The following is a 25,531-nucleotide window of genomic DNA, read 5'->3' as shown; positions in this document are numbered from 1 at the left end:
CACTTGAAGCTACCTGTCAAGTCCGAGCTGTTTAGAACTACATTACCCATCATCCCCGCGGTGATTGAACGCGTCATTGAATCAACATGGCGGCGGCTAGGGCACTCGTAGGTGTCCGATTAGGTTCATATAGCATCGGTAGAAGTCGCAGTTTAATATTTAATAGTGTACAGAGACGAGGAATAGCAGCTTGCATCGATCGTAAGTCAAATTATTTAAAGATTTGATAATAATAACAGTGTTCCTAGAGAGGCAAGGACAAGCCATTTAGGACTACTAACTTATAGTGAATGTGTTTAAAATTCAAAAGTTTGTGTAAATCTAATGTAGATTTTATTTATTGTAATCTCATATGATTTTATGATTTTAAATATGTCGATGGCCTTATTTCTGTGGAAGTCACACATTCAGTGTTTGGTAAAAACGAGTCTGTTTTTAATTTGAGTTTTATTAGAGTAATACATTAACGTCATTTTAATCAAAATTTTTGTTAGTAAACTCAGTTGTGCAGGATTGTTGAGTGAATATAACACTTCATTAAAAAATGTTGTTTGATAGTTTATTATGAAATCTTACGTTTTAATAACATACGTTATTTAATCGGGTTCGTGCAACGCTATTGGTTGGCTTTTAATGAGATCAACCAATCAGATTTGGGGGCGTGTATCGAGCGCAGTTGATTGGCTGAGACGCCGTTTCCTTTGATACTTGTTGGTCATTACAACATATACTGCTGCTAATACATACAGTAGATAACATTAATATATTAGTATATATAACAAACATATTTCTGCATATATCTCCACAGCCTCTATAGGACTCACAGATGAACAAAAAGAGTTTCAAAAGGTGGCATTTGACTTTGCTGCCAACGAGATGGCACCACATATGGCAGAATGGGACCAGAAGGTAACCTGCACATCTGACAGTAGTGCTTATTGTTTATATTTAATGCTGAAGCGTTTACCAAAGTTAAGCCTCATTAATATCTTGTAGGAAATTTTTCCTGTGGAGGCCATGAGGAAAGCCGCCCAGCTAGGGTTTGGTGGGATTTACGTGAACCCTGATGTTGGGGGGTCGGGACTCTCTCGTCTGGACACCTCTGTCATATTTGAGGCTTTATCCACAGGTTGTGTCAGCACTACTGCATACATCAGTATTCACAAGTGAGCCATCTATGCCTCATAAATATCCCTACTAGTTTACTAATATAATACTTTAAAGTTGTTGCTGCATCATAATAATACATAAGGTTGGACTAAATATATTTTTACGTAAAGTGGTGCATGTGCTTGGCAGTTTTTGTTCTTCGTGGTTAATTAGGTTTTACATGATGTTTACTGGTTGTGTTTAAAACAGCATGTGTGCCTGGATGATAGACACATTTGGAAACGATGACCAGAGGGAGAAATTCTGCCCTGATCTCTGCTCTATGCAGAAGTTTGCCTCATACTGTCTCACAGAACCTGGTAAGTTCAGGATCACATTTTTCAGTGTTCCTTTTTGGGACATATCAGTGTTATTTTCATTAAAGCTTTGGTGTGAGAGACCCGGGTTCGAATCCACTGTGAGACACCAATGTGTCCCTGAGCAAGGCACTTAACCCCTAGTTGCTCCAGAGGCGTGCGACCTCTGACATACAGGTCCTTTTCAAAAAATTAGCATATTGTGATAAAGTTCATTATTTTCTTTAATGTACTGATAAACATTAGACTTTCATATATTTTAGATTCATTACAACACAACTGAAGTAGTTCAAGCCTTTTATTGTTTTAATATTGATGATTTTGGCATACAGCTCATGAAAACCCAAAATTCCTATCTCAAAAAATTAGCATATCATGAAAAGGTTCTCTAAACGAGCTATTAACCTAATCATCTGAATCAACTAATTAACTCTAAACACCTGCAAAAGATTCCTGAGGCTTTTAAAAACTCCCAGCCTGGTTCATTACTCAAAACCGCAATCATGGGTAAGACTGCCGACCTGACTGCTGTCCAGAAGGCCATCATTGACACCCTCAAGCAAGAGGGTAAGACACAGAAAGAAATTTCTGAACGAATAGGCTGTTCCCAGAGTGCTGTATCAAGGCACCTCAGTGGGAAGTCTGTGGGAAGGAAAAAGTGTGGCAGAAAACGCAGCACAACGAGAAGAGGTGACCGGACCCTGAGGAAGATTGTGGAGAAGGACCGATTCCAGACCTTGGGGGACCTGCGGAAGCAGTGGACTGAGTCTGGAGTAGAAACATCCAGAGCCACCGTGTACAGGCGTGTGCAGGAAATGGGCTACAGGTGCCGCATTCCCCAGGTCAAGCCACTTTTGAACCAGAAACAGCGGCAGAAGCGCCTGACCTGGGCTACAGAGAAGCAGCACTGGACTGTTGCTCAGTGGTCCAAAGTACTTTTTTCGGATGAAAGCAAATTTTGCATGTCATTCGGAAATCAAGGTGCCAGAGTCTGGAGGAAGACTGGGGAGAGGGAAATGCCAAAATGCCTGAAGTCCAGTGTCAAGTACCCACAGTCAGTGATGGTCTGGGGTGCCATGTCAGCTGCTGGTGTTGGTCCACTGTGTTTTATCAAGGGCAGGGTCAATGCAGCTAGCTATCAGGAGATTTTGGAGCACTTCATGCTTCCATCTGCTGAAAAGCTTTATGGAGATGAAGATTTCATTTTTCAGCACGACCTGGCACCTGCTCACAGTGCCAAAACCACTGGTAAATGGTTTACTGACCATGGTATTACTGTGCTCAATTGGCCTGCCAACTCTCCTGACCTGAACCCCATAGAGAATCTGTGGGATATTGTGAAGAGAAAGTTGAGAGACGCAAGACCCAACACTCTGGATGAGCTTAAGGCCGCTATCGAAGCATCCTGGGCCTCCATAACACCTCAGCAGTGCCACAGGCTGATTGCCTCCATGCCACGCCGCATTGAAGCAGTCATTTCTGCAAAAGGATTCCCGACCAAGTATTGAGTGCATAACTGAACATAATTATTTGAAGGTTGACTTTTTTTGTATTAAAAACACTTTTCTTTTATTGGTCGGATGAAATATGCTAATTTTTTGAGATAGGAATTTTGGGTTTTCATGAGCTGTATGCCAAAATCATCAATATTAAAACAATAAAAGGCTTGAACTACTTCAGTTGTGTTGTAATGAATCTAAAATATATGAAAGTCTAATGTTTATCAGTACATTACAGAAAATAATGAACTTTATCACAATATGCTAATTTTTTGAAAAGGACCTGTATATAGCAATTGTAAGTCGCTTTGGATAAAAGCGTCAGCTAAATGAATAAATGTAAATGTGTAACTGTAAAGCTGCAGTCCGTAACTTTTTTGTGTTCAAAATTAATAAAGCTTTTTATATTAATAATAATTAATATAATACGCAAGTACTTCATGAATCCATTTTCCAAATCATGTTCTTGGCTTATCTTAAACACTACAGTACACATAATTGTTTTATATTCGGACTGGTACTGGTGGGACTGCTGCAGAGTACCTGTGTGATTCGTTGTAGACATAAACAGAGAGAAGTAGCTCCGGCTACAATGTTCTTCTGCAAGACGCACGCCGTTCTGTTTATCGCTAGAGCACCAAAACTAAAGCTTTAACTAAAACTATTTAATTCTAAATAAAATATAAATATTAGATGAAAAACTTAAAATATCAAAATATAAAAAAAAATACAAAAACACAATAATTACTAAACTTAAATGAAAGTAGAAATTTTGTATAGATATAGTAGTATAGAAATAATAATAAAAAAACATTTAGGGACATTTTAACTTTTAACAAAAATATTAAATGTGAATGAAATTTTACGCTTACACTTAAAATGATTATTTTTACGCCCTAGCTATTTAAGACATTGATGCCATAGTTTTAATCATTCATATATATATATATATATATATATATATATATATATAAAATATAATTTTTGTATTAATTAATTTATTATTTATATTAATTTATTATTATTATTTTATTTATTTATTTATTTATTTTTTGGTTCCCCTCAGGTAGTGGGAGTGATGCCGCTTCACTTTTGACAAGTGCAAAACTCCAAGGAGATCATTATATCATGAATGGCACCAAGGTACCTTGAAAAATGATTGAGAAATTGACAAAAATCTCCATGCAGCTTCCCAACACTTCTGCTGTTTCTGGTCAGGCGTTCATCAGTGGAGGGGGAGACACAGATGTTTATGTGGTGATGTGCAGGACAGGTGGGAAGGGACCTAAGGGCATCTCCTGTCTGGTAGTTGAAAAAGGAACCCCTGGACTCAGCTTTGGCAAAAAAGAGAAGAAGGTAATGAACATTTTCAGTGTAAATGTCTTATGTAGGACAGGAATACTGAGCTGTAAAGATCGTCCAGCAGATGGCAGGATTGAGTTATATCATCACTGTTGTGATTTATAATGGGTGTACCAACATTTTTCAGGTAGGTTGGAACTCGCAGCCAACCCGAGCCGTGATATTTGAGGACTGCGCTGTCCCGGTGACCAATCGGCTTGGAGCAGAGGGGGAGGGCTTCAACATTGCCATGAAAGGCCTTAATGGAGGCAGAATTAATATTGGTGAATTGTTTCATAACTTTGATTTGAAACCTTTTTTGATAACCTATTTGTTTTGACAGATTTGTGTTCTGGTCATTTTAACCCAGAGAGGATTTTGAATGTTATGACATTGAATATTCAGGAATATTCACAAATAATGCTTTTTCAATAAAAATTAAAAAAAGCTTTACGAGAAAAGAGATTTACAAGCAATTTTTCTAAGGATTTTCAGCACAGCACAAGGGTTAACGCTTGTTCTTTTGAACCCACAGCTTCTTGTTCCCTTGGAGCAGCTCATGCATCTGTGCTTCTGGCCCGAGATCACATGTGTGTGCGGAAACAGTTTGGAGAAACACTATCAAACAGCCAGGTACAAGATGAATTGTCTAGCACTGATCTGTCTAAGATTCAGTCAAATGTCCTATCAGAAATAGGAAGTTATTATTGACGTCTGTGTTCAGTTCCTGCAGTTTAAGCTGGCTGAGATGGCCACTAAGCTGGTAGCTTCTCGGCTGCTGGTGCGTCAGGCGGCAGCGGCCCTGCAGGAGGGGCGACCGGAGGCGGTCTCGCTCTGCTCAATGGCCAAACTCTTTGTGACAGATGAATGTTTTTCCGTGAGTGTATATACTCATTGCTCTGTGGGATTGTGATGAGCTGTTTGATGTTGTTACATAAATACATTCAAGTTTTTGTGATCATCTCTTTCAGATATGTAACCAGGCCTTACAGATACATGGAGGTTATGGTTACCTAAAGGACTATGCAGTGCAGCAGTACGTCAGAGACATTAGAGTACATCAGATATTGGAGGGTAAAGAGTTTTTGTCTTATAAAAAATTTTAATATATCTAATAATATATTTAAAATAGTATTAAAAAACAATTATATATGTCTTATTATTATTATTATTTTTTTTAGGTACAAATGAAGTGATGAGGATGATCATTGCGAGAAGTTTGCTCACTGAGTCATGATGTTAATGAATGGTCTCCTGTATGGGAAAAAAACGTTTATGTCTTCATTGTCTAAAATGTTCATCCTAGATATAAGGTTGAGTGACTTCTGTATTTATATGTCCCACATATGACTGTAGAGATAACTGGTCTCTCACACTCCAGCATCTGTTGATTTTGATCATGAGATATCGACAGTATTTTATGCAGGATGTTCAGAAAGTTTGTGCCTTAAACTTGTGAATTAGTAAATCTAGATTACAGTGTTTATTATAACAACACTGAGGAATTTGGTTTGTTTACTGGCAGGTTATGAAACGGTATGTAAAGAGAAACACTGGCTATAACATTAAAACGAAGCATTTACAAACGTTACTGAAACACTAGTTTAGTTGAAATCATAGAATTAAGGCTAATAAATCCCCAAATCTAATATTTTGTGTATCTATATAGATATCAGATTAATTCAATATTCAGAACTTACTTTTTATCACAGACAGCTGTCTTTGTGAGATCGTTTGTGAGAAAGCACAGAAAATCAAACCAATTCAACTGTGGCTTTTTATTGTTGGTCTTCAATACAATATGCATAAATCTGATCTTTATATCATTTCTGAAAATCTGTTTTTGTATGTTTTGTCAGCATGAGTTTATAATGTTCTTAAAGTCAATAAGAATTAAAATGCTATACATTACAAAGGTCTCAGTAGCTTTAATCCATCATTATAGTATTAATGAATGAAATAAGTACAAAAGGTACGCTTCTAGGTACATGGAAAGGTGTATATTTATTGTAGGCTCAGAAATTAAACAAGTAGAACAGATGCAAAAGAAACATCTGATAAACTTCTAAACAACTGGACAGAAGTGAGACAATTTCAAGTCCGATTGGTCTTCAGTACTGGACTGAAAGAGTAGTAGGTTCCTTCCACTCTGCTGATGAGATGCTGAATTGTTTTTCACCTGCCTTGTAGAAAAATGAATGAACATGTTGAACATCACATCTAGTTTATAGCGATTTAAATGCATTTCTAACCTCTTCTGCATGTTTTCTGGACGTGCTTCTCCCTTTTCCATGTGAAAGATAAATGATATATAAGTCCATTACATCAAACAACAGCACACAGAGAGATTCCCATAAACAATGTCAGGAGCATCTATCAATAGAACACCATGTCAAATGTATTCAGTGATTTTAGAGCTGTGTGTGTGTTGTTCTCACGGTACACTGTGAGGTTTATGCTGCACTCTGCCTGACCGAGTTCATTAGACGCTTTACATGTGTAGGTTCCAGCGAAGGCATCAGACAGGTTGTGCAACATCAGAGAACCTGTGTGCTGTTCTGAAGAACAAATGAGACAGGATGTTTAGTAATTGTATGGATTTTTGAAGGTTGATATCTAGATATCTAGCTGGGTGGCTGATGACTAATGGTGATATACATGTACAATTTACTGACAGCAAATGAGATGTACTTAAATTAATATTTATTTTTAGCCACAAAAGAATGAAACCATTAATTATTAATTACTATAAAACATTTTGATTGCATTCGGTTATTACAAACACGCAGCGTTTCACTTTACAAGATGTTGGTTGATGGATTGGAGTGGTGTGGATTATTGTGATGTTTTTATCAGCTGTTTGGACTCTCATTCTGACGGCACCCATTCACTGCAGAGGATCCATTGGTGAGCATGTGATGTAATGCTAGATTTCTCCAAATCTGCTCTCATGATCAAAGAAACTCATCTATATCTTGGATGGCCTGAGGGTGAGTAAATTTAAAATTTTGGGATTTTTTGGATTTATATAATCCTGTTTGGTTCTTTATAAAAGTTGATTGAGCAGATCTGTGCCATCCGTGCTCTATTTCTAGGTGCCAGATTTACTGTTATAGCAGCAGCTGATTGTTTCCTACCTTCAACAAAACTGTCTGATGGAAGAAGGGCTGCATTCTGCTCTCTATGCCATGAATAGACTGGTGTTGGGTGATCCTGAGACGAATTACATGTCAGAATCACATCATTCCCCTCTGAGAAGTATACCTGCAGCCAACATTCTGGCACAGATGGAGGAGCTGATGATGGAGAGAACAAGTTTCAAAGCTTGAAAAAGTGGGAAAATAAACGTGTAAAATTTAATACATAAATTTAAATATATCACAGGAGGTTATTATATTTGGGGGTCTATGGCATCAAAAAGTTTGAAAATCCATGATCCTTCTTACCTAGCAGTGAGGTTGATCAGACCTTGTCCACTGCTGGACCAGTCGTTGGGGTTGGTGAACACACATATACAACCCAGTATCAGATATTTCAGCATTGATGATCCTGACAGAAGCAACGCCCGACACTGGAGGGTTCTGCACGAGAGCCAGTCTTCCCTCCCTAGAGTTCACCCAGGACAGCTTCCCACTGTAGTGAAGAACCTGTGTCAAACAGGACATTGAGATCAGATGTGGTGGTTTATTGTAACTGATTCTAAATACAGGAGTCCTCATCCTCTTGGCTTGGACGGCAGGAGTTCCTGGAGAGGCATAATGCCACTCCAGGTTGAAGCCCTCTGAGGCATGTGTATCAAACGTGCAGGTCAGCTCAGCCGATGACCCCGACCGGACAAACACAGAGGGCTTAACCACAACCGCTTGCACATCTGTACAAAGAGAACATCTCTATACCTTGTAACAGTAAAGGCATTTAGAATGTTACAAAAGATTTCAATTGTGAGTGTTCTTTTAAAGTTTCAGAAAAACAAGTGTCCTGAAAAAAACGTGTCACAGTTTGCACAAAAATATTAAGCAGCATGACTATTTCGTTGATAATTATTTCTGAAGGATCATGTCACACTGAAGACTGCTGACTGCTGAAAATTCACCTTTGTCATCACAGGAATAAATGACATTTTCAAATATATTAAAATAGAAAGCAATTGTAATTATATTATACAGTATTACCCTTTCTACTGAAGTTTTGATCAAATAACTGCACCCTTGGTGAGCAAGACTTTCAAAAACATAAAAAAATCTTGCCACAATCAAACTTTTGAACATTAGGGTGATATTTATTATATTAGTAAATCCATATTTACTCATATATTAATGAAACAGAATTTTCTATTTACTAATATAAACCATTTCAAATTGATATTTAATAAAAAGGGTGAAGGAATTACTCACCGAAGAACTGGAACAAAATGTAGGTTGTGAGGACAATGTGACCATATGCCATTATGCTTCTAATATTTAGTTGTCCTTGCACTGAGATAAGGAACAGCTCAAAACTGGTCAGCTCTGACTAACAGAAAGCACAACGTCCAGAATGTGCTTGCAAAAAGGGAAGGCAGGTGTGACTAAACACTTCTTATTGTTCTTCACTAAAGCACCTTTTTCTTTAAAATTGTTGGATAAACTGTAGTGGAGAAAGTCTTGCAAAAATATTCAGACTTCGGAGTTATTATTTTTTATCATGCTTGAAAGACATGTGGCCTAGAAGAGTATCTTAGTATCAAAAAATGCCAACTTCATTCAAAATCTAATTTTTTCCAGTGGGAGTTCACATCTGGCTTTTGTAATGTTCAAAAATATTTTTACAAATGATTTCTATAGGATAAATAGAACATTTTTAACCAAAACCACCCATGAAAAAGTTGGCCATTCAATAGCCGTCTTCTAAGACAACCAATATTATTCTAAATATTAATTTTATTCTTACTTCTAAAAGAATTTTGGTTCCCACGATACAAGAAAACACTGTATTTCTGTTATGGCCATAATAGAAATCGGGGGCTCGTCCGGGATATCAATTTGAGAACTCCTGTAGACAAAGTAACTAAAAAGAAGAAAAATATTGCATTAAAGAGATGTGCTAGTTTAACTCTTTAAAAAATGTTTTACAATGCAATTTTGTATTGGTTTAATAAGCAGAACATTATGGTAAGTGATCAAAACAAGCACCACCACTTAAACACTTGAACCTCACTGAGGCATTTTCCACTTTGAGCCCATTTCTTACATCTCTGCTTCCATCATATGGACAGTTACTGTATAATGCCTTCAATTCCATATAATGCCAATTTGAAAATAACAAAATAAGTGGAAAAGGCTTACAGAGTAAACAATATCTTCAACCAGAATATTCACAATAACATTCAGCATTAACACTATTATCAAAAATCATAAAACATTGCTTCCAATATTCAAGTCATTAAACCACAAGGCTAGTTTTTCATACATTATCATGAACACACAAATGAATAAATGGACACTTCCATGTAACTTACATGATCAATTGTTTTACAAATTAATAGTCCTTCCTGCTCCAGTAAACAAGCATGGCAGACACTGGCATTTATTTGTTCTCTAAATCATATTTTACATGTACATAATTTCACAGGCTCTCATTTTACTTTCTACTTTACAGTCATCCCTTTTCTCTCTAAATTTCTAAACGAACTTACATTTGAAATAAAAAATGCGCTGCTTCTGAAATCTGTCAACCACTTGACAGAAAAAGCGAAAACTCCTGAGAGAAACGGAGGCACAAGAGGCACAAGAACATCTGACGCTAAAGGTTATTGTCATAAATTTAACTGAATGTCTAAATAACTGGACAAATCTGAATCCATAAACACAACTGTTACAAAAAGTGGACGTCTGCGTCCCATCATAATGTATAACACACTGAAAAATAAATGAAAAATACTGTTCTCGGTCAGTGAAACGGTTCGAAAAGATGACTAAAAGAACTTCACAGAGTGTTCAGGCATCAAAACACAGATTAAGCTCATTAAAAAAAACATGTAATATTTTAGAAAACAAATCAAAGGTGTTTTTTTTATATATGGAACTATATTTTACTGTACTTTACTCTGTATAAAAAATTTGCCAAATTTACCGTCACATTTGTCGAAACCCTTCTCCACATACGTTTGGCTAGTCGTTAGCACATTATTAGTCTTGAGGGCCATTACACCAGTGACCCGGCGTGGTTCTGGGTGGGCACCATGATGGGCACGGCCCCCATGCGGGACAGGGTAGCAGTGTTTATTGGCATGTTGTGCGGGCGTGGGGTCTGCGGCTGCGGCCCCTCAGTCCTCTGTGTGGAGCAGCTGTTGGGACTGAGGACTGCGGGAGTGTGATGGCGATGGTGGTGATGGTGGCGGTGTGTGTGATTTGGTGTGCCGCTGGCGTTGTATCCGGGCAGGCCGTGTAGTGGGTTGGGCTCCGCTGGGCGGAGGCGGAAGGTGGTTGTGCTTCCGGAGGTGGTGAGGATGGAGGCGGTGTCCGATGCACCAGGGGCGAATGGGTAATGGTTGTTTTGGAGTGGATGCTGAGGGTCCTGTACAGGAGGGCTAGTGGCTATTGAGGACAATGTGCCGTTCTTTGATATGATGTCCGATCCTGTGCCGCTTTTAGCCCAGGAGACACGTTTCGGAGCCTGTGCATCTTCCCTTAATGCAATAGAAAGCAGATACTGCAATACACACATCTAACCTGTAGCATTATGGATGAAGTGTAAAAATCAAGTACAGATATTCAGTGTTGGGAAGGTTACTTTGGAAAGGTTACAGATTACAAGTTACCCTACTTAAAATGTAATAAGTTGTGTAACCATTTTAATTACTTTATTAATGTAACTGATTGCCTTTTCTTACTTTTTGATTACCTTTCTAAATTTCTAATGAATGTTTTCAACTTAATCATTTTCAGACTTTTAAAACAGGCAGGTTAACCTTACCCTAGTAAAAAAGTAATATATTTAAAATTCATTTGTTTCATACTATGTATAGTTCAAATCTATTAACATGTTCACTGATTATCGCTCAAGACTTACTGATATAAAAAATTAGAATTCAACTTTATTTGGACTACTACTTGTGCACAATGCACATTTCTTAATATCAATCCTAAAATGTGTTTTAATGCCACTATTGATGTGGATTGTATGATCTTTTAATAATATCGGTCTATAAATGCAAGATATTTAAAATAGCACACTTGCAATAGTTCCACTTAAGCACAATCAAATTTATTTCAGTATATCTTTAGTTAAGACTATAACACTACCTATGCAAAATTAGTTGTTCCAATTTAGCAGACTTTAAGTAGGCCTATACCAGTTTAGTATACTAAAAGTACAATTGCAGGTTTTTTAAGTACATATGCTTAGCATAAAATAAATGTATTTCAAATACTTTTTTAGCATATTTCTTTTAGGGTACAGTATGATTCAACACTGAATACTGTCAGACTTTCAAAATCCTTCATCACTTGAATTAAAATGATAATAATTTCATTTTAAAACACAGCCACCACAAAGTCTGAATTTAGCACCTCTTTTTACTTTGACCTCGTTCTGAGGTTAAATACAGATTCATAAAATCATAACAAGAAATAGTAAATATTAATTCAAGAAGCATTCAGATGTAAACCCCTTCGTAATCGTTAACATTTTCATTTCATTTTCATTTCTCTTAGTAACTGTTACAGATTACAGTTACATTTATTTTGTAATCAAATTACATAATGCCATTACATGTAAATTACTCCCAACACTGCAGATATCCTAATAAAATACACATGCTCACTTGATATCATTGGCCATCTCCTCTTCTGTGTCACGGCTTCTCCTCAGGATGAAGATCAAGAATAAAACTAGAGCCATCAGACCCACCACGGAACCCACCGTGGCGCCGGCGATCACCCAGGCATTGTTAGCTGCAGCCACAAGAGGAACAGTTAGGTTACAAATATAGTGATTACTGAAATCTACAATATAGAATATTGCATTAATCTTTTTGAAAGATACTTACGGGTGGAGACCTCTAGATTGATGTGGCAGCTGTCAGTCCCAGCCGTGTTGCTGGCGTGGCAAACATACTTGCCGGACATGCTTTTGGTGAGGTTGCTAAGTCGAAGGGTGCCCTGCCTCTCATCTGAAAATACAACCAAGCATTCATAATGTCATAATTGAACATCAAATATGTATTTTCAATAGAGTTAACCTCTCTGTATCTTTCAGCTGTTGTGACCTATTGTAGCATGCGACTGCTTATTATGGGTGTTTATTCAATTACAGGCACGTTTGGCCCTGAGGACTTTTAGAAATTAAACTAAATAAATAAATAAAAAATAAACTTTCCCACTCTCACCAGTTCAATTTATTCACTAATATTGTTAAACTGTATACACCACCATTTAAAAGTATGGGGTCAGTAAGATTTAAGCCTCTTATATTTACTAAGGGTGTATTTATACAGTAATATTGTGAAATATTATTACAATTTTAAAAAACTGTTTTCTATTTTAATATATTTAAAATGTCATTTATTCCTGTGATGGCAAAGCTGAACAACAGCAATTACTCCAGTCTTAATTCTAAATAAAGTCATAGCTATGCAAAGATTTGATTTAAAAAACTGTATTAAACTATTTCTTGTTATGATTTTAAATCTGTATGTAACCTCAGAACAATCTCAACGTAAAAAGAGGTGCTAAAGTCTGATTTTGTGGTGGCTGTGCTATAAAGATAAATTATTATATTTTTTGAAAATTTTCTATTTTTGGATTTTGAAAGTGTGACAGTAATCAGTGTTAAGTATTACTGTAAAAGTAACCCTGCCTGGTTTAAATGTTTGAAAATGATTAACAGTTTATTTAGAAATTTAGAAAAGTAATCAAAAAGTATTCAAATGTAATCACTTACATTAATTTTTCCATTACTTTAAGTAATTGAAATAGTTACACTACTTATTACATTTTAAATAGGGTCACTTGTAATCTGTAACCTATTACATTTCTAAAGTAACCTTCCCAATACTGCATACAGTACATACATCATGGGAGAAAATAATAAAATAATAAAAATGTCCACCACAGATTTGTAATGAACAAGCACACTAACTTTATTAAAAAGAGGCAAATTAATTTGGTTTGGTGGAAATGATACGAGACAGCTATAATTTGTGGAAAATTGAAATTTCATTCATATTTTTTTTTTTAAATCTCATTTGTACATAAAATGCATTTGAAAAATAGCAAAGGTAAATGATGAAGGAAAGCTAAAAAGTTTCCAAAACGTTTTTAAGTGACCTTCATTTAAGAAAAACCTAATAATCTAGTAGTTTCAGTAAAAAGCATAAAAAACACTTTGGCCATAAAAGTGTACAAAGTTGAAGAAACCACCCTTTTCAAATAAGATGATATAGGAAGTAAATAAGAGTGCAATCCTTTAAAATCCCTATTTATGAGAGCACTTTGTCATGATGACGGACACATATGAGACATATGTGTTAATGACTTGGCTACAGTTATGTTGACAATACTATGCCTATTTTCACTGCATGATGCTGGCAAGAAGGACGAGAAGTTAAAACCATCAAGGCAGAGAACAAACATTACATTTCTGCCATTATTACAGTGTTGGCAGAGATTGCAGTCGACCATCTGCTGCTGTAGCTTCTGTCCACACACTGATTGGCCTGCAGTGATGAGCAGCCAAACTCAAATTCCTCAGTGACCCAGAGCCGAGGCCAGACGCCCAGGGACCCCAGTCTGGGCTTTACAGATTTCACAGGCACTTTTATACTAATGAAGTGTCACTTAAAATGATTGACTTCATAAAATCACCACTTCAATGGTCTGTTCATAAAAACCTTCAGTTTGTGTTGCTTCGAAACTATGAGACACAGGACTGATTTTAGCTCTCTAACAAGACACACAAATAGTACAGCACCACACGATTCATAATTTCAACAATGGGAGGGAAGAAAAAAAAATGAAAGGGGTAGGATGATGTTTAATATGCTTTTAGACTGATATGCTTGGGATATTGAATCACTTTAATCACACTGACACACATTGATACAAATGGCTGATTGCTAAAAATGCTTATCAAGCTTTAAGCTTTTTTGTTGTTTTTGTCCTTTTTGCCATTTTTTGTTGACCAAGGTTTTGTGCAGATTGTAAACCTCTGTGAAGATTAGAGGTGCTGCGGGATTCAAAATAGTGTGTGAACTTTGTATATTTTTCACAGAATGATGATCCAACACTGTCATGACCTGAGGAGATGAGTAATGATATGAAGAACGTGATGGGTGAGATCAGGAAATAACCCTGGCCAGATTCAAAGCCTGCGAGGCCACATTTCAAACATATTTCTAATCATATCATACAATATTTTAACAATGATGTTTCAAAGACTATCTTTAAAGACTGTTTTTGATCAACAGCATTGTATTCACAGTCAGCCATTTATTTATTCTTACTTCAAGTAAAAATGTCCCATTACAGGGGGCTTACAGAATTTTAAACATATAAAACTGTTTTTAAAAAAAATACTAAGTGTACCTTTAAAAGGCAACTACACAACCTTTCAAAACTTTGGGGTCACCAAGATTTAAAAAAGTCTCATATGCTCACCAAAGTGGTGTTTATTTGCTTTTTTTTAAAAAATACAGTAAAAACAGTAATAATGTGAAATATTATTACAATTTAAAATAAATGTTTTCTATTTGAAAATATTTTAAAATGTTATTTATTCTTGGGATAATAAAGCCGAATTTTCAGCATCATTACTCCAGTATTCTAATATACTAAATTGCTGATTGTAAAATATTTCTTATTTTATCAATGTTGAAAACTGTTGTGCTGCTTAATAATTTTTGTTGAAATCATAATAAATTTTTTTGGAATCTGATGAATAGAAAGTTCAAACGAACAGCATTCATTTTTTGTTTAGTCAACTTGAAATTGTAAGTTACTCAATGTTAATTTAAGAGATGACTGAAATATTTTAGTTGACTAAAATAATTTTAAGTCGGCGGGGTAACAAATTATTTTAAGTTGAAACTATTTTTTTTTTACAGTGTTCCTTACTCAAGACAAGCAAACAAGGGTTGAGGAATAAACTAAACAACACTCTCAAGAGTCTATCTAAAGGAGTTTTCTCTATCCTAGGGTCTATTCCCTTACCCAGGTATCCCAGCACAAGCACAGGCTGGGGGCAGGACCTCCACTCTGTGAATGTGCAGATGAGAGTGACAGAGAGAGGGCGAGAGGAAGACAGATGACCAGGAGAACACGATACACTTGTCTTTCCTGAGGGAAGAATTACTGAGCACCTCACCTCCTTCAGGACTCTCACGTCAGGAGAGAAACTGGGAGACCCACGTGCCTGGGATCAAGGAGGAAATTTGCTACATGGTTGATAAGTATAAGCCAGCTTTTGTGAACAGCTGGCACAGCCGTGTATTTCGACCAAAGATTTGTGCTGATCAGAACGAACATGTCAACAGAAATCATCATGATATTTTTGGGAAAAATGTATTGGATACTGCACATTTTCTATTTCTGTAACTGTAAAATGTCATGCTTTCTTTATCGTTTGATAAGGACTTCAGAGAGCATGCCAGAAGATATGTAAGATGTTCCTGGCACTCAGACAAGGTGAAACTTGTCGTGTTTAGAGGCAGATGGGAATGTGTCTCTCTGGCTGATCTGAGGGATAGAGATATTTCCACCTCTCCTCAGGCCAAAGAGAGGGTGACATGCTAAATTAGTGATATATGATGCCTGTGCTCCTCCTTTTTTCACAGCATCTAACCAATTTCATCACGATAATAAACAGATCGAGCACAGAGAAAAAAAACAGCCCCTTAAAATAATACAACAATAATAACAAAAAGAAAACTTATTTAACACAGTCTACTGTTCAAAATTTATTCCTGCGATGCAAAGCTGAATTTTCAGTATCATTACTCCAGTCTTCAGTGTCACATGATCCTTCAGAAATCATTCAGAAATGCTTGAGAAAAATGTGGTTATTTGCTGTTGAAAACAGCTGTGCTGCATAATATTTGTGTGGGAACTGTGAAACATTTTTCTTGCTATATAAAAGAATTCATTTATAAAAAAAAAAAGTGTTAAAAATCATAGTGTACTTTTTTCTGCTTTAGTAAGATTTATCAATAGAGCTATTTTGTTTTAAGCCTTAAAGCACACAGCATTTTTTGGTCAATAGGTCCCCTAGGAATTTTGAATGGGTTTTAAAAATAGCTTTTTTTATTAGTAAAATAAGCATTGTAGTTGACATTACTTCAGGAGACTATAACATAAATTACGGTCAATCAACATTAATTTTAAAACCATTTTATGCATGGTTTAAAATAGTTAACAAGTAGCAACATTAAGTCTAAAACAGTTGACTGATTTTTACAGCATATAAAATTCCCAAAATAACAAACAAAATTTCTGGGGGAATGCATGGTAGTCTTCCAGGTTGGTCTACAAATAGATTTCATAACAGAACAACTTTATAACCATATTCTGATTACTTTTCTATCTAGTCATGTTGTGCTACAGGTAAAAGCAATTAAAAAGAGAAAGAAAAAAGAAGCACTTATACAGAATATGTATGTTGTATGACTGTTGATAAATCTGTTAATGCAGCATAGCAAATAATAATTGTTGATGACAGGATGGCCTTGAGTTAAAAACATAGTTTATCAATTCGAATTCTATCAATTTATCAATTTAATTTAACAGCCAATGTTCAATTGTATTATTGACACACAATTATTGTTACAGAGCCGACGAGGCGTGAGGCTTACGGATCCATGTGCAGGCTTTTATAAAGGAACAAAGTCAAACACAGGCAGGGTTAAACATCAATAAACAGCTATGCTGAGGGCAAGACACAAGAGTATTCCTAGGACATGCGTGGGTCATCGATCGGCGAACAATATCCAAAGGGCTTGACAAGAGGGGCAATCCAAGAACCTGAGCAATAATCAGAATCAGAATCAGAATGAGCTTTATTGGCCAAGTATGTTTACACATACAAGGAATTTGTTATAGTGACAGAAGCTCCACAGTGCAACAGAAAGACAGTAACAGGACAGGACACAGGTAATAAAACAAAATAACAAGAAATAGCCAATAACCAATGTACAAAGCAGCAAAAAAATAAAAAATACACAATATATAATATATAATATAGGCGACTATGTATGTACAGGTCAAGTATGTGCAAATTAGAAATGAGAAAATAAAAATAAAATAAGTGAGTGTGGTGAATGGATAATGAATTAGTTGTGTGTTCTACGTTTATTTATTGAGTGTTCATGAGATGGATTGCCTGAGGGAAGAAACTGTTCCTGTGTCTGGTCGTTCTGGTGCTCAGAGCTCTGTAGCGTCGACCAGATAGTAACAGTTCAAAGAGGTTGTGTGCTGGATGTGAGGGGTCCAGAGTGATTTTACCAGCCTTTTTGCTCACTCTGGATAAGTACAGTTCTTGGAGAGTGGGGAGGGTTGTACCAATGATTCGCTCAGCAGTCCGGACTACTCTCCGTAGTCTTCTGAGGTCAGATTTGGTAGCTGAGCTGAACCAGACAGTTATTGAGGTGCAGAGGATGGATTCAATGATGGCAGAGTAGAACTGTTTCAGTAAGTCCTGTGGCAGGTTGAACTTCCTCAGCTGGTGAAGAAAGTACAACCTCTGCTGGGCCTTTCTGACAATGGAGTCAATGTGAATATCCCGCTTCAGGTCCTGAGAGATGGTGGTGCCCAGGAATCTGAATGACTCCACTGCAGTCACAGTGCTGTTCATAATGGTGAGTGGGGGGAGAGCAGGGGGGTTTCTCCTGAAGTCCACGATCATCTCCACAGTTTTGAGCGTGTTAAGCTCCAGGTTGTTGAGACTGCACCAGACAGCCAGCTCCTTAACCTCCTGTCTGTAAGCAGACTCGTCACCGTCCTGGATGAGGCCGATCAGTGTGGTGTCGTCTGCGAACTTCAGGAGCTTGACAGAGGGGTCTTTAGATGTGCAGTCATTGGTGTCATCTCTGTGAGCTCGTCCAGATCATTTGCCGCAGCTTCAAAAACAGTCCAATCAGTCAGGTCGAAACAGGCTTGTAAATCCCGCTCTGTTTCGTTAGTCCATCTTTTAACAGATCTTAATACAGGCTTTGCAGACTTAAGTTTCTGCCTGTAGGATGGAATAAGATGAACCAAACAGTGATCAGAGAGTCCTAAAGCTGCTCTTGGAACAGAGTGATATGCGTCCTTTATTGTTGTGTAACAGTGATCCAATATATTACTGTCTCTGGTGGAACATGTGATGTGCTGTCTGTATTTTGGCAGTTCACAGGAGAGATTTGCTTTATTAAAGTCCCCGAGAATGATTAAAACAGAGTCCGGGTGTTGTTGTTCACTCTCTGTGATCATATCAGCGAGTTTCTGTAGAGCTGTGCTCACGTGCGCTTGCGGTGGAATGTAAACACTCACGAGAATGAATGAGCAGAACTCCCGCGGCGAATAGAACGGCTTGCAGTTAATGAAGAGCGTTTCTAGATCTGAACAGCACATCTTCTTTAACACAGTTACATCTGTACACCACCTCTCATTGATGTAAAAGCATGTCCCGCCGCCGCGCGATTTCCCCGTTGATTCTGTGTCCCGATCTGCTCTGATCAGCTGGTAATTAGGCAGATGAATCGCGCTGTCCGGTATGTCGCCATTCAACCAGGTTTCCGTGAAACACAGAGCAGCAGAGTTAGAAAAGTCCTTGTTTGTCCGGGAGAGCAGAAGGAGTTTGTCCGTTTTGTTGGGTAGAGAGCGGAGATTCGACAAATGGATGCTCGGTAACGCCGTTCTAAATCCGCGCTGACGAAGCAGGTATAAGCAGAGTCCGAACGGCGAGATAAGGGTTGATTCAAGATACATGGGCAGGAATCAGGAAACGAGGCTATAAACAAACTAAACTTAAGCACGATTCAGACGGTAATTGTTTCTCGGGGACGTAAGTGATTTTCACCATATACAGGAGGTAGTTGGTGATTTAATTGCCCAGGACGTCTGTGTTTTTCTCTCACCACCCCCGTAAAAATCCCCGGCCAAATTACCTACTGTTTTTTGACAAACACCAAGGTCGTGTGGTAATTTAATTGCCGTCCGAATCCAAATATCTGAGTTTACGAGAAGAAATCGATTGAAAAGTCAGCGTTTAAACCCTTTTTGAACACTCCCGAACACCGTAAGGTAACTGTTGTACTTCGGTGTAATGGGCTAGTCGTATATCTCCGCCATCTTGGATTTCCGGTGTAGCGAGTGTGTGCATAGACACTTCCGGTTGTGTTAAACGCCAGTGCAGAGAGCCGGAGAAATACAAATATTACCTTCTATATATATGTTTACAGGATTTATATTATCACTTCAAATGCAAATAAGATCTAGACTGCTATTATCACTATACTATAAATGTTAACTGTGCCAGTGCATTTGAAACTTAAGTATGTTTGTGTCCGGTGAATGAATGAAATACACTAACGTTAATCCCTACTGTTCACAAAACGAAAGTTGAACTCATGGTGTGTACACACAGCTACACATTTTCCCCTCACCAATTATGAACAAATTACTTATTTCTCGAAAATGTTTGCATTACATTGATTTTTTTTAAATGAAATGTTTATCTTGTAAGACTTGGGCTGCAATTGATCTTCATAAATATGCATTTCTCAATTGTGCATATACATCAGTTGGTTCCATCATCTTTTTCACAACATATTTTAATATTTTACACAGTTAACTTTGCATCAAACATATTTTTTAAATGAAAAAAGGGGCTGTAAAAGGATGCAACTGATACATGACTAATTTAAAGATTTGTTTTATCTGATAATTAATGCAAAATAAATCGTAAAAATACTTGCGCTGCATAATTATTTATGCAACAGATCTTTCACAAAATAGATAAATATTAATAAAACACACAGTTAATAAAAACACAGATCTTTTAATTAATGCCAACCTACAATATGATGTTAAACTGTGCAGTTACAGTTATAAATTGTTATCAAAAAGTTAATATAAATACATGCAGATATCTCTGACAGTCTCGTTTGACAGTTATGATCTTATAATTAGCAGTCAGAACAAAATCAACTCTTCGAAAATGTACAGTATTGTACATTTGAATGATTTGTGTTTGAATGAAGAGATCCCTGTAGACGGATAAGCGCTGATGTTGAGCCTCATCAACAAAAGAAATAAGAAATCTCGGCGTTTTATCTTAATGAATGTCCACACCGTAGCGAGGATGTTTTCTCTTGTCTTTGATATACCACTATCCGCTTTTTAATCTGAAAAACATTAATTATTTCTATCTAGCCAAGTTTCGTATGAAGTTTCCCCTTACAGTAAATGTGAATGTCGCAAGAAAGGAAGTAAGTATGCAGCAGGTATGAAATACAATCTTAAAATGTGTATTATAAACGCATATATATCACGTATAATAATATACAACTATAACGCGTATTTCCCCAGTTATAAATAATCAAATAATAAATAGGATTATACATTATTTAATGCTTGGAATAATAAAAATACATTTTACATAATAAGTATTTTTAAATACATTTTACACAATAATAAGAATAAATTTGTAAATAAAATTCATTTTATTTACAGCAGACAATCATGTGACTGGCCACGTGAGCTGCGCGTTCTCAGGTTTGCAGGATCCCAGAACTCACTCCTCCACTGTGAATAAATTGTTATCCGAATACATGAGTTTTATCACTGAGGTGATATGTAAATTAATTTTTTCAGATGTCCATATGAGAAATAATTACCGTCCGAATCGGGCTTTAGACTTAGAAAACACAGAAGGGCTCCGTAATGTAGCTATCACTAGGAGAGCGATAAACGCTAGACAATACTGGAACTAAACAAACACAGAATGGCTCGGTAAGGGAGTTAACACTTGGAGAGTGCTAAACGCAGAACAACACTCGGCAACTAAATCAAGAACTGAATGTGTTTATATGGTGTGTGTGTGTGTAATAGCTCTCAGGTGTGATTGGTGACAGCTGTGTGATCAGTCTCAGGTGTGAGCATGGGATTAGTGAAATGGCTGCTGGGAAATGTAGTCCGGGGTAATGTGAAACAGTCTGTGCAATGAGAGCGTTAATATGGTGGAGGAGTGACTTCTGGTGGCGAGCGAATGAAGTCCATGAACCGGATTTGTGACAATTATGCTATTTGAGCACTTCTTATAGTCTGAATGTCTCAAGTTTGCTAAAGTATAGACAGTTTTGCCAGTTTTTTTTTTGTTTACGAAATTAATAATTCAGAATCTAAAGCAACAATAAAGACATTTCTAATATTAATATTAAGATTCATGTTTCAAATAAATGCTGTTCTGCTGAACTTTGCATTCATCAAAAGTTTCCACTTGGTTTCCACAAATATATTGATCAGCACAAAATATTCAGCATTGATAATAATAAGAAATGTCTCTTGAGCATCAAATCAGCATATTAAAATGATTTCTGAAGGATCATGTGACATTGAAGTCTGGAGTAATGATGCTGAAAAAATTGCTTTGCCATCACAAGAATAAATGACATTTTAAAATATATTAAAATAAAAAACATTTATTTTAAATTGTAATAATATATCACATTATTAATGTTTTACTGTGACAGTACCATTTAAAAATCTCACAGATTCCTAACTTTTGAATGTTAATGTATCATTTAATTTAACCACATTTTAACCAGTCAAAACATATCAATTCATACCACAAATTCAACAAAACTGTCACAATGTACCTTTTGGTATCATTAAAGTATGAAAAATAAAATAAAAAATGCATCCACAGAAGTTCCTGAATTTTTCTCAGATAAAGAAACATAGATTCTGGAGACTCACTTTGCATGGGAGAGAAGAAGACCTCAGAAAGAGGAGCTGCTTTGGTCCATTTGTACTGAGGAACAGGTTTGCCATAGCTGGATTTACAGCTCAGTGTTACATTGCCATTCAGTACAGGATTTCCTGTCATAGAGCACACAGGCGTGGATGGAGGAACTACAATGAACAGAAAAAGAAATCATGAGACAGACAGTTAAATGCCCCAAATATGTGAATATAGACACATTTTGCCAATGTACCTTTAACATTGAGGTGTAGCTCTCCAGACAGGCCTGGAGCTCCAGGAATGATGACGTGGCAGTGATAGCGCCCGGAGTCAGACTCCTGTGTGTTATTGATGTAGATGGACAGATTGGCAGAGGGCATCGACATGGCAAAACCCACCCGCCTCCGAAAGTCAGTGCTACCGATGCCAATCTGTCCTGAGAAGTAGGAGATGACCTGCAGTCAAAAACACACAGCGATGCCTTAACACACAGCTAGGCATGTGCAGTACACAAAACAATAATAACAGAGATAAACTGTCATACTAAAGATAATCCTCTGACGCAAATGCAGATGGTCATGTTCAAATATTAGGCTGATTTCCATTTATTTATGAAAAGCTAGCAGGCAAAGGGAAACCAGTGAAACTACAGATTATGATAAGCAGCACAAATATTCATATGCATGCGTACGTTGCATGTGATAGCTGGCTTGTGCATACGGTATAGCTTTACACATTATCATGCCTCAGGGTGTATTAGCTGACATTTACATCTCGATCTAAAACCCTCAGCGATAACGGCTCGAGTTAATTCACTTCTTGCCCATCCATCAAATTCATCACGTGTATTTTCATAAGCAGTCTTTGACCTTTCAAGTGTCCCATACTCTTCCTGTGACACTAATGTGAAAGCCATCTGTTGAGTGAGCTGGGTCTGACATGTCAGGTTCATGTAATTTATTAGTCTGCTGATGGAGGACAACAGATTGTTCTATCATGTAATCCATCCCTCTTTTTTTCAAAACAACAGCAAAGGAGGACAGGAAATAGATAGCTGACCAGTAAAATGGACTTATTTCAAATTCAACAGTAAGATTAAATTAAAATTGGATAAAGAAATTTAAGATTGGATTAATATATGTATATATATTGTTATTAAATTGTTATTGAATTGTTATTAAATGTATATAACATGGATTTAGACTTATATATAATGTAGACTTCGAAAATCACCATCAACATTATGGGTTTAATATAAAATATAATACTGTATATGCGCATTTATACTATATATATATATATATATATATATATATTATAGTATATTTATATTACATATAAATATATTTAATATATAAACACAACATTTTTCTTAAATATATAGATGCATATGGCTGTATTTATATATGTATATATACACAGTACACACTCATATATTATGTAAACAAAAACTTTTATTTTAGATGGGATTAATCGAGATTAATCATTTGACAGCACTAATATAAATATACTTAATTTGTTATGAATAAATGACTTACACATTACATTGGACCTATATGTAACATATATACCTATCTATCTATCTATCTATCTATCTATCTATCTATCTATCTATCTATCTATCTATCTATCTATCTATCTATCTATCTATCTATCTATATAAACACACATATATATGTATGTGTGTGTGTGTGTGTATGTGTGTGTGTGTGTGTGTGTGTGTGTGTGTGTGTGTGTGTATGTGTGTGTGTATGTGTATATATATATATATATATATATATATAAGATTATTATAATGTTAAAAAAAAATTAAAATACTGTTTCCAAACATACTCACTTGTTTGGAGTGATTGGCCATGAAGGTCCAGATGACCGCGTTCTTCTCAATGGAGGTAGTGGGGGTGTACCAGGCCTCCAGAACAACCATTTGTCCCATGATTACCTCCATGTCTTTCCGTGGCATCTCGACCCGCTGAGAATCACCTGTGACAGCAGAGAAACAGCCAGTGTTGAGACACTTATCCTGGACTTAAGAGGGCAAGTTCGGCGACAGGGCTTGACTTTTAGGTGGCATCATTAAATTGTATATTTGACAAAATATAATAATCCTACAAAAATTCCTAATCCACCCAAACACACACACAGACAAAAAAAATTAAAACCCTTGTGGATCCCAAAAATCATGTACTGAAAAATGAATAAGGTGATATAAGGCATCTTTTTCAGCAGTCTATTGCACACAATTTTTTGTATGCATACAATGCATGTATACGAAAATGCATCTTACAGTATAGAAAAACCATAAATACATCCAAATATGTAAATGTATGCTTTCATTTGATGGACTTGGTACAAAGTACTTCTCAAAAACTAGTTGATGTAATTAACGAGCTCCTCAATAAGCAACAAGAGGTCACAATGAATTGCCAAGATAGTTTGAGCAAAGAGCAAGAAAACTGAATATAAAAATGAAAAACAAAGTTAACTTGTTTATAAGAAAAAAAATGCAAAGCTTCCACTGAAGGAAACTAATTTGAGGAGACTAATTTAAGTACACCCAATGTCAGAGGTCACTCACAGGGAAGGAAATCTCCTGAGCTGCTCAGCTGGAGGTGGATCAACTGATCCCAGCATTCCAAACTGTCCTGGTCAGCCAGTTTGGCGGTGGATCCCTCACTCGCAGACAGACGTGGTGCTGGAGCTCTGCTGAGCTGCTGTGCTGCACTGCTGCTATATTCCCTTTTACTTTCAGCTTTAAACTGAATCTCTCTGTGACGTTAAGATGCCGGCGTCTTGCTTTAGGCTGAGCGCTGCCCTCAAGCTGCTTTGGTATTGCTCATGAGACTGCGCCCATCTCTCCATTTTTTAATTTCTGTTGTGGATCTGAACTAGTAATCCTCCAACAATCCGCAGCTCAATCTCGCCACGCATTCTATGGGCTCACGTGAAACAAGTCAAGCTCAGTTGGACTTAAAGATGATGTAACCGATGGCTCCTTTGACAAGCACTTTCACTGCTGGACTGCCTTCATTCATATTCTCTCAAAAAGATAAACCTCCCAGATTAAAGGATCCGATGAGAAACTGATCTAAATCACAACCATATTCCTTATCATTTATCCTCATTAACCTCACAGGGGGAGACATACATTAGTGCAAAATCTAATTAGCAAAAGATTCTTATTCGTATTACTATAAATAATAATACCAATAGTAATCAACTGATAATAGCTAATTTTATTACTACATCACAATATTTGTTTTTTAATAATATTAAATTTATAATTTTAGTATATCTAGATATTAAAAT

At 36.6% G+C, this 25,531-nt stretch overlaps 2 protein-coding genes and 1 pseudogene across 6 annotated transcripts in view; 1 reads left to right on the top strand and 2 right to left on the bottom strand.

Moving 5' to 3' along the window:
- The first annotated feature begins 57 nt into the window (after positions 1-57).
- LOC306850911 (isobutyryl-CoA dehydrogenase, mitochondrial-like) lies at positions 58-6,218 on the top strand. Of its 3 annotated transcripts, none has more exons than XM_079386872.1 (11): positions 58-201; positions 809-909; positions 997-1,166; positions 1,360-1,469; positions 4,032-4,108; positions 4,184-4,321; positions 4,455-4,590; positions 4,842-4,939; positions 5,031-5,183; positions 5,278-5,380; positions 5,488-6,218. In XM_079386872.1, exons 1-11 carry the CDS (start codon positions 87-89, stop codon positions 5,541-5,543), a joined length of 1,257 nt encoding a protein of 418 aa, XP_079242998.1. In that variant the 5' UTR covers positions 58-86; the 3' UTR covers positions 5,544-6,218. The 3 variants fall into 3 exon arrangements, with proteins under 3 accessions (XP_079242998.1, XP_079242999.1, XP_079243000.1); XM_079386873.1 differs by having other exon boundaries at positions 63-201; positions 4,184-4,318; XM_079386874.1 differs by lacking the exon at positions 58-201 and adding an exon at positions 656-710.
- Positions 6,219-6,682: 464 nt separating this feature from the next.
- On the bottom strand, positions 6,683-8,752 carry LOC306851723 (V-set and immunoglobulin domain-containing protein 2-like; annotated as a pseudogene). Its single transcript has 6 exons — positions 8,701-8,752; positions 8,014-8,177; positions 7,753-7,953; positions 7,689-7,711; positions 7,444-7,602; positions 6,683-6,864 (listed from the first exon to the last, which is right to left on the bottom strand). The product of its transcript is annotated as a V-set and immunoglobulin domain-containing protein 2-like (transcript).
- A 663-nt stretch (positions 8,753-9,415) lies between these two features.
- The window catches only part of LOC306851194 (endothelial cell-selective adhesion molecule-like), a 43,609-nt gene continuing 27,493 nt past the window's right edge, over positions 9,416-25,531 (bottom strand). Inside the window, exons 2-8 of one of the 2 annotated variants that reach the window (XM_079387340.1) lie at positions 24,060-24,205; positions 22,476-22,677; positions 22,237-22,392; positions 15,496-15,540; positions 12,336-12,458; positions 12,111-12,240; positions 9,429-10,973 (exon numbers count right to left, since the gene is read on the bottom strand). In XM_079387340.1, the coding sequence (XP_079243466.1) occupies positions 10,490-10,973; positions 12,111-12,240; positions 12,336-12,458; positions 15,496-15,540; positions 22,237-22,392; positions 22,476-22,677; positions 24,060-24,205 (1,286 nt within the window). In that variant the 3' untranslated portion in view covers positions 9,429-10,489. Of the gene's footprint in view, positions 10,974-12,110; positions 12,241-12,335; positions 12,459-15,495; positions 15,541-22,236; positions 22,393-22,475; positions 22,678-24,059; positions 24,206-25,531 lie in introns of both variants that reach the window. The other variant, XM_079387341.1, reaches the window with a different exon arrangement.

This window comes from Barbus barbus, assembly GCF_936440315.1.
Source record: "Barbus barbus genome assembly, chromosome: 31".
Lineage (NCBI taxonomy): Eukaryota > Metazoa > Chordata > Actinopteri > Cypriniformes > Cyprinidae > Barbus > Barbus barbus.
The sequence above is the reverse complement of the archived record's forward strand: the minus strand, read 5'-3'. Positions and strand labels throughout refer to the sequence as shown.